Source organism: Nicotiana tabacum, chromosome 10 (assembly GCF_000715075.1).
Source record: "Nicotiana tabacum cultivar K326 chromosome 10, ASM71507v2, whole genome shotgun sequence".
In the NCBI taxonomy this organism is placed as follows: domain Eukaryota; kingdom Viridiplantae; phylum Streptophyta; class Magnoliopsida; order Solanales; family Solanaceae; genus Nicotiana; species Nicotiana tabacum.
In genome coordinates, this window is record NC_134089.1 from 67,716,030 (window position 1) to 67,725,296 (window position 9,267).

A 9,267-nucleotide genomic window follows, 5' to 3' on the forward strand; every position below is an offset into this window, starting at 1 on the left:
ACTATAAATATGACTTGTTGCTTTTATAGGTAAAAAATTATTATAGAGAGGTAAATTATAACTTAAAAAATCGGTTTTAAGGAAAACTTGGCTTTTATAATGAATGATTGTTATATGATGATGTCGTTATAGAGAGGTACTTGTACCGTATACTTTTTGAACCTACGCATTAGTTATACACCCTATTTGGTATTATTCTACGCATAACTAATGCATAAGAAAATATGATATTAACAATACAATGGGTTTTAATGTTGCATTAGCTTAGTTAAATATAAAATTATCCTTCAAAATTTATGCTTGATAAAAATATATATACTATTATATTAATGCAAGTTTGAAATAATTTAAGAAAGTGAGAAATAAAATTATAACCCTAGTAAATAAATAATTAGCACATTTTCTTTTTTATAAATAAATATTCAGTTCTATACTACAATATAGGTAGAAAAAATAATTTTAGAAAAAACTTTTTTCATATAAAAACATTCTTGAACATATTTTTCTTTTAAAAATATAAGGTGATGGACTGATTATGAGGGTATTTTTTAAAACAAACAATTCTTTTAGAAATTGTGCAAGACTTTAATACATCAAACTAATGCAAGCATAATTAATATCAACATTATTAATACACTATGTCAAATATTATTCTTATACACTTTACCAAACGTACCCCTTAGTTTTTAACTTTATTCTATTTAGTTAGATCAAAAGTGCTTTGCCAAAATAAACCTACCCCAATAGATAAGTGACATTTAACAGTGTACTAAAATGATTTGCTGTGCTGGTATTATGAAGACTAGCCGTCCCCCCATTGCGGGCCCACCAATGTGCGTTATGATTAATTAACGAAGAGGTGATTAACGGCTTGCCTGGGCAATGGAGAGGCGCTCATCTTTCTCTCCAGACAGCGGCGTATATTCATTGCTACAGCGCTAAGACCATTAAATTAAATATTAAATATATATAGAAAACTCGGGTAAATGTGTTGGTTCAATAATTTTCACACGCTAAACGCAAGCAAACAAACAAAACAACAGAAGACAGATCATCAACAGTTTGTCAGGCCGTGACTATCGTTGTCCGATATCGATAGCCCCTTTGAAGTGCAACCACAAAAATGCCAAAACTCACATGCAAAAATATTTACTATTACGAAAAAGCAAAAACTTTATGAGGCCGTAAAATTTATAAAAAACTTTTTATTAAAGGTAAAATATATAAAATTTAATTTTTTTTTTTAAAATATTAAATATGCAGTTTTCTTGATTTACTAATAAGAAAAGTATGAAACAAATGAAGTCTAACTTTTAAGTTTTAAATTTGAATTATTCCGTGCAAATAAGTTTTCCCTATCTGCTATAATAATTAAAGATGGTACTCCTCTTCCTTGAAGAAAAACTCGTGTAGTCACAGTCGAGTAGTCGCCACACTAGACTAGTTGTTGTGGCTTCCATTTTTGCCATCGGCGATTCATCTTTGTGAAGTAAAGAGAAATGAGTGGTGGTGGAGAAGGGGAAGGTTCTACATTGGAATTCACACCTACTTGGGTGGTGGCCGCCGTCTGCACCGTCATCGTTGCCATCTCTCTTGCCGCTGAACGCTTCCTCCATTTCCTTGGAAAGGTCACTCTTTCTTTTTTCTTTTTCTGCTCTTACATCTGAAAGTGTGATCCTGCGACTGAATTTCCTTTGTTTTGCTATGCAGTATCTGAAGAAGAAGAATCAGAAGCCTTTATATGAAGCCCTACAGAAAGTTAAAGAAGGTTCCAACATCTGCCTAGCTGTTATTTTGCACTCTTTAACTTGGGGCTAGGAAATATTACACGCCATTCTTCCAATTCCTCAAGTAGCTTTTTATCTGTTTAGATTTGTACTATTCAATTAAGGTTACTCTTTTAGGCGTTTTGTGTGGTTGTATAACTTTGATCAAATTGAGTTTGCATTTTTTGAATTGATTGATGAATGTGCAGAGTTGATGCTTTTGGGGTTTATATCCCTGTTATTAACGGTGCTTCAAGGTAGCATAGTCAAGATTTGTGTCCCTGAAGATGTTGTCATGCACTTACTTCCATGTTCATTATCGGAGGCTCCTTCGTCTTCTGCCAATGAAACTGCTCATGCTAGTCCTGGATCTGAACATCATCGCCGTTTGTTAGCTGAAGAAGCAGCTGCTGCTGGCTATTGCAGTGCAAAAGTAATCAGTTTACTTTTTTTTTTAAATCACTTTTTCCTGGTGTAGTTGCATTTCCTTTTGGAGATCTTCCTTCTTAGGTCCATATTCCATAAATATTCTAATAAAAGAACTCATGTTAGTCCTAGTTTTTTGCACCATATTTTTTTTTTGTGAAAGGCTTCCGTCTATGAGCCTAAGAAAAAGGCTTCTTTTGTGGCAACTATACATGAGGTTGTGATTGTGCATTGAATGTTCCTATCAACTTAAATTGGCAATATAAAATATATACTAATATAGACAGAAGTTCTCTTTGCTGAGGAGCTCAGTAGTTCTAGTTTCATTCATATGATGTGTGCCTTCATAAAAGGATGGTTGGGTGGTGCTTGTATTTGGAAAAAGAAAAAGATGACGATTATTGCATTGTCATTTTATGGTTTTGAAATTTATTATCTTTGCTACAATGACCCATTGTTTTAGTTCTTTTTATTTACATACAAAGAAAAAGGGAAAAGCCAAAATTTAGGGATTACTTGTCCTTGATCTTTAGTAAGAGGCAATGTGAAAAATATTGTGCAGACATACATTTACTTGAATTATTTTCTTAAATATCCTGACACTAAAGTTGCATCCCAGTTCTAATATCTGATTCTGGAGTATATATAATGATCTGTTTCTGTTAGAGTACAGCTCGATTACTCCATTAAAGTACATAATTCTTGTTTTTTTTCAGCACAAGGTCCCACTACTCTCTCTTGAAGCGTTGCATCACCTTCACATTTTTATCTTTGTTCTTGCGATTGTTCATGTGACTTTCTCTCTTCTGACAGTTGTATTTGGAGGAGCAAAGGTCTGTACTAAAAGCTTCTGCATCATCTGCTTGTTGCTGGTCTCTCTTTCAACTTTGTTTGTTTTTGGAGTTGAATGTTTGTAATTTGTCAAATGATGTTGTAGATACGTCAGTGGAAGCACTGGGAGGACAGCATTGCAAAAGATAATTATGAGACTGGACGTGGTATGGATAATCACCTGTGAAGTCTTTCGTCCAGCTGTTTGGTGCATATAGTAAAAAATCCTCATTGGTTTCCTTTATGTGAATTTAATTCAATACTAGAACAATCTGGAGTTGATCGCACTGTTTTAAATGATGATAAGCAAAGAAGAAAGAAAGTAATTGACCGATCAGAAAAGCTCATGCGGTCCCTGTAGCTAATTTTGCTATGTACTTCTGGTTACTTTCTGAACCAACCAAGACTTTATGTGACGACTGTTGACATATTTGAAGCCATGAAAGGAAAGATAACTAAAATACAGAGTTATTCCTCTAATGCATCATATCCAGATCAAGTTGATCTCCAAATTAAACCAATTTGATGCGTTCTTTTGCAGTTCTAAAACCACCGGTCACACATGTCCAGCAACACGATTTCATCAGGGACCGATTTGTCGGCATGGGCAAACGTTCAGCCATTTCTGGTTGGTTGGTAAGAACGTTTCTTCCTCACTAAGCAGTTATTCTTGCCCTATCACATGTTTCTCCTCTATATAGCAAATCTTACCTTGGAAACAGCTCTTCAAACATCTTTATGCAAAGAAAAAAGAAGTAATATTAAATTTGAGCTATTGAAGATGGGGAAGGTGCATATGCTCTCAAAAGACAAATGAATATGTGATGACCACCTTCTTTTATATTTCTTTTTCTTATCGAGTTCTGGATCATGCCTCCAATAAGTCAGATATTATATCTTGATTAGCTAAGATATGGGTTCGTTTGTTCAGGGCGCTGAAAGAAGTTATATAATAAGCAAGTTTTATGTTGTGTGTTGTTAGGGCCCTGTTACCTGAGAATTCTTAATAAGCAAGTAGTGGTTCTTATATAAGCTGAGCACTCAAAATATTTTCAAAACCACGCTGATAATCGTCAGTTTGATTTATTAGTAAGAAAAAAGGTGAAGAAATAGGGAAATCTGTAATAGAGCCTTACCACATGGTTGTCGGGTGTCTTTTGCTTTTGACGTAAGCATCTAATACTTTTGTTTGCTTTTTCATGAAAACTTGCAGCACTCTTTTTTTAAGCAATTTTATGGTTCTGTCAGCAAGTCGGATTATGCTGCCCTGCGTTTGGGGTTCATTATGGTAACGTCATTGTGTTCCTAATATGATATAATCATTTGGTGTTTTGCCTTCTTTTTGTGCTTAATCAGCCCGTATAATAGTGAATCTCGCTTCTCTTTGGCAGACACACTGCAAGCAAAATAAAAAATTTAATTTTCACAAGTACATGATTCGGGCTCTGGAAGACGATTTTAAGACTGTCGTCGGCATCAGGCAAGTGATACTGTGGAGATTTAAGATGAATAAATCTGTTTTCTTCTTGTAATTGGATTTAATGGAAGTAAATCTTGTTGTTCGGTTTGTTTTGCTATTTAGTGGAAGCTTTCCTTCCTGCCCTTGCAGCACCACTGGCAAGAATTTACGGATGTTCTTACTCACTTGTTACAATTTTCCTGTATTTGCTGCAGTTGGTATCTCTGGGTATTTGTTGTCATCTTCTTGTTGGTGAATGTTAATGGTATGCCAACTCAAACTTGGAGTAGACATTTTTACCTTGCAGCTGCTTTGCTTTAAAATGTCTCAATGTCATATGACATTTTCACGCTTCGAGTTATAAACCCCATACTGGTTACATAGCTGGCGTTATATTATGCGTGTTATGATTACGTAAGACGTTTGAATATCCGAGCATTTGTTACCATGTGTTACTGGGCACTCCTACTCAACAATAAGCCAAAATGCTCGCAGTTTACTCCCTCCTTGAGGATGAGAAAACTGTGAATCTATCTTTGACTTGTCAAAAAAAAGAAGAAATTATGAATATTGTTGCCTTGTACCCTATGAACATGACCTTTTGCTAGTTTTCTCTGAGGCAAATGTTAATGGATTTATCTATGTTTCCATTCAGTTTGTACATGTACAGTTATAATTTGATAACATTTCATTATGCTTCCGCGACTTTTAATGAAATTAAAGCATCGTGTTAGATTTTATTTGGTTTCATTTAACTATTTGTAGTTTCCCTTTTTTTTTTGTATAACATTTGCAGTTTTCAGCATTCTTGAGATGATTCATTCAAGATATTGCATTTAAAATAGAACGTGTTGCTTGAATAACTTCCATTTTGGCTTTAAGATGATTTTACAAGTTCTTTTTTTGTGTTTCATTCTGATCATTTGGTTGTTGTTTGGATCTGAAAGCTAATAAATTCATTTTATATGTTCTCCAGGTTGGCACACGTATTTCTGGATTGCGTTCGTTCCTTTTATTGTGAGTTGCCTTATCATAATCCTTTCTTGTGGTTTCAAATGCTTGCCTGTAGCTAGTTTGAATTTAATTTATTAGAAAGCCATTCATATAAAGCAGTTACTTCTTTGAGCAGAACTGCTATCATTTGGTGTTTACTGAAACTACCTGATGCATATAGTAATTTTACATATCAAGCTATGTTTTTTCTCCTCCACTTTAAAACTGAATATAATAATTTAATATATCAGCAAAAAATTAATGACTGTGAATATCTGGCAGTCAGATTGACGTGCTGAATTTTATGGGTCCATCTTCAGAGTAGCATCTTTTGCTGCAAAAAGCATATTTTTTCCAAGAAGATTAGATGTGCTCTGGGGCACCTTTTTGCACTATGATTTTATGTATATTTTTTCTTCGTTCTTATAGCGGCGAAAGCTCTTTGATAAAATTATATCTGAAAGAATGATCTTGTGCTAGCTGCATCAAGCCTTCTAAGGAGTTATGATGAATGTTAAACATGGATGTTTTCTTCTCATGCATTCAATTACTTCTCTTTTTCATGTTAATGGCTTTGAGTATTATATATATGTTCTTAATTTTTTCAACAAGTTCCATTTAGCAACCTGACTTGATTTCTTCTGTCACTTAATTTCAATTTTGGGTTTATCAGCTTCTGCTTGCTGTTGGCACGAAGTTGGAGCATGTAATTATACAGTTAGCTCACGAGGTAGCAGAGAAGCATGTTGCCATAGAAGGTGAATTGGTGGTAACACCTTCTGATGAACACTTCTGGTTCAACCGCCCTCAAATTGTCCTCTTCTTGATACACTTTATCCTCTTCCAAAATGCTTTCGAGATAGCATTCTTTTTCTGGATATTGGTAAGGTATAGTTTGTTATACCATGGTTGCATCTTGCTTAGTTCTCTATTTCTAATTTTAGTTTTCTTTTTCCCCTTATCACTTTATAGGTGCAATATGGCTTTGATTCCTGCATAATGGGACAAGTTGGTTTCATTGTTCCTCGGCTAGTTATAGGGTAAAGTTCACTGCCCACTTCTGTATTAGCTCTATGCCTCTACCCTTTCTCCTCTGTTTCGGTCCTCTGTTTCGGCAAGTGGAAAATATAGCAAATGTATACACATTGCCTTAGTTGCACCGGAAAATGTTAAGCTCTTGTTGAATAGCATCGTTACTTTTACTATCCTATTTTGCTTTCATCACGGCCTTTATATCTATGATTTCATTGTTTTATCCAGGGTAATCATTCAGGTATTATGCAGCTATAGCACGTTGCCTCTTTACGCTCTTGTTACACAGGTTAGTTTTAAACAAGGTTCCTGAAGTAGCTTGGTTAGGAGTCTTGATATAACTTAAAGTTAAATTTATCTGTCTTTGGCATATTGAACTACAGATGGGTACCCATTTCAAGAAATCAATATTTGATGAGCATATTCAAGTTGGTCTTCTTGGCTGGGCAGAGAAAGTGAAGAGGAAAAAGGGATTGAAGGCGGCTACGGAGGGCTCCAATCAAGGAAGTTCAACTGAGGGTTCTACTGTAGGATTACAGATGTTAGGAATTGGGCGAAAGGAACCACCAGCTAATGGAGCTTAAGCTAATATATTATGATTCCAGATATGCACATTAGGAACTGAATCCTGCAACCTTTGCCTGTAGGTGAATTTTGCATTTTGGTAGTAATGTTGCCTCGGATCACATTGTTGTTTATAGGGGATTGTAATTCGATATCCAAGCTGAAAGTTTAAGTTTCTAAATTCATCATATGTATTATAATACTCTGCTTGATTAAGAAAAGAAAGAGAATTAAAATGTTGCTAGTCCGTTTGAATCTGCGATGATTTCACTCATAACCTTATTTTTACAGAGTCGCGACCTCTTAGATGCATTAAATTTGACTATCACACATTGCTTGTATATATGGGGATATCGCTAGATCTTTATATATCATAAGAGTTTGAGATACTTGACGACGCCGAATGAATTTAGCAAGGTAAAACTCTTTCATGTATGAGCTACGCGTTGTGCTACATTAGGTATCCAGAGCCAGGGTGTCGAAAGGATTTCTTTGAAAATGGTGGAAAAAGAGAAGGTACCCGATGATAGTCGAAATTTCTTTGAGAAAAGTTGAGACACAGCTGCAAGCTTATATGAGTGAATCTCAAAAGAGATTGGAATTGCTAGAAGATAATCAAGTTTGAACTAATGTTGAAGGCGCTCCCAGTGTCAAGAGGAAAATAATCGTCGCCTGGATGTGTTATTGAGCCATATTGAGTCAGGAAAAAGATTGGAGTCTATTACTTCCAGTAAATCAGTGGCGGTTCTAGCTATCGGTGGTCCTCCCAGCTTTGCCGGAGAATCTTCAGCCAGCGGAAAGCTATAGGAGTATGTCTTTAAATGCACCTCCTTTTAATCTAACAACCACTGCACTTACAGTCCTAGGACTCAATTTTTAACATCATCGTCGTATCCACAAGCCCACATTTCTCTTTCAAACACAGTTACAATCACCCATTTTTCTTCAACACCATCGTCTCTGTCTGATCCCATGTTACTGACCAGTCTAAACAACCTCGTACCCTAGCACCCAACTCTCGTGAACCTTTTATCCCTACAACCTGTTTGTCTCAAAAGATATTAAAACCTTTTTGAACAAATCAATCAAAGATGAAGGGGTAAATCTTAGTCAAACATAATTAATTTCAGATCGAAAAGTTAACAACAATAATTGCATATGGGATGAAAGAGATATGATTAATCTTATTAAGATTCGACATTGTCTTTCTCATCAATCGATGAGGAAGCAAATTTACACATTTTCTTCGAGGTCATTTCCTCTTTTTCTAGAATACAAGAATGGAGCTTTTTGTCTTCCTTTTGAGAAATCGGAGAAGCCCCCCAGTTGAGAGCTTTCCCTGGCTATATATAGTCAGGGTATCCTTACCCTTTGCTTGACTCGACATCTTTTTGCTACTAATGTGTCTTGGTCATGATTTTAGGCGTCACTCTTACCGATTCGTCGGATGTCATAGAAGAGAAATGGAGTGGGCTCTGTTGACCTTCACTACCTAGTTACTGAGACGGGGTATCAGTCAGCTTGGTCGTGATGGTCAGATTTTGACCAATATAGTTAGTCCCTACGTCTGTCGGGGTCGTCCTATGTCGGACTCAGCAGACGGATCATGTTCGTTACGACTTCAAGAGGAATCTGACCTACGACTTTCCGTTCCTTAGTCACATTTTGTAGGTTTTTAACGGAGTGGCGGCGTTCTTTTGATCCTCTTGGACCGTTGCGGCAGTTTCAGAACCGAAACATCGTTTGGTATTGACGCATTGGTTCGTGGTTATCACCATTATGACACACGTTTCTGGGAGACTGAAACGTTTCGTGCCCTATCAGATTCGAATGGCGACTCTTGGGTTTCATGCTCGGGGGATTTATGTCTCTTATAAATAGAGGAAACTTGTCATTCGATTGACACACTTCATCTTTCACTTGGGAGAATTCCGCTGATATACTTCCGATACCTCGAATTTCTTCGTGTCCCCCTTGTTTGCTGAAAACTTTCATCTCTTCTTTCTGTTATTTCTTTGGCATACTTTCTGACAAGAATGACTGGTGATTCTTCTTGTGACAATCTCCCTGCTGCTAATCCGGCACCGAAAAATGTTGCCCAAATCACCGGGGGGTAGACGTGGTGGAGGATGAGGAGGTCCCCTCAGTGATTGAGATCTTGCCCCGCCTTGGGAGAGAGCCGACTGACTTCAATAC

At 36.3% G+C, this 9,267-nt stretch overlaps 1 protein-coding gene across 2 annotated transcripts; it reads left to right on the top strand.

The window, feature by feature from the left end:
- The first annotated feature begins 1,290 nt into the window (after nt 1-1,290).
- On the top strand, nt 1,291-7,318 carry LOC107762444 (MLO-like protein 1). 2 transcript variants are annotated; one of them, XM_016580802.2, is made up of 14 exons: nt 1,291-1,628; nt 1,711-1,768; nt 1,976-2,199; nt 2,909-3,025; nt 3,130-3,190; nt 3,565-3,659; nt 4,237-4,311; nt 4,415-4,503; nt 4,698-4,747; nt 5,459-5,499; nt 6,149-6,358; nt 6,448-6,515; nt 6,736-6,796; nt 6,891-7,318. In XM_016580802.2, the coding sequence occupies exons 1-14, from the start codon at nt 1,500-1,502 to the stop codon at nt 7,089-7,091; spliced, it is 1,479 nt and encodes a 492-aa protein (XP_016436288.1). In that variant the 5' UTR covers nt 1,291-1,499; the 3' UTR covers nt 7,092-7,318. The 2 variants fall into 2 exon arrangements, with proteins under 2 accessions (XP_016436288.1, XP_075079056.1); XM_075222955.1 differs by lacking the exon at nt 2,909-3,025 and having other exon boundaries at nt 1,302-1,628.
- The last annotated feature ends 1,949 nt before the right edge of the window (nt 7,319-9,267 follow it).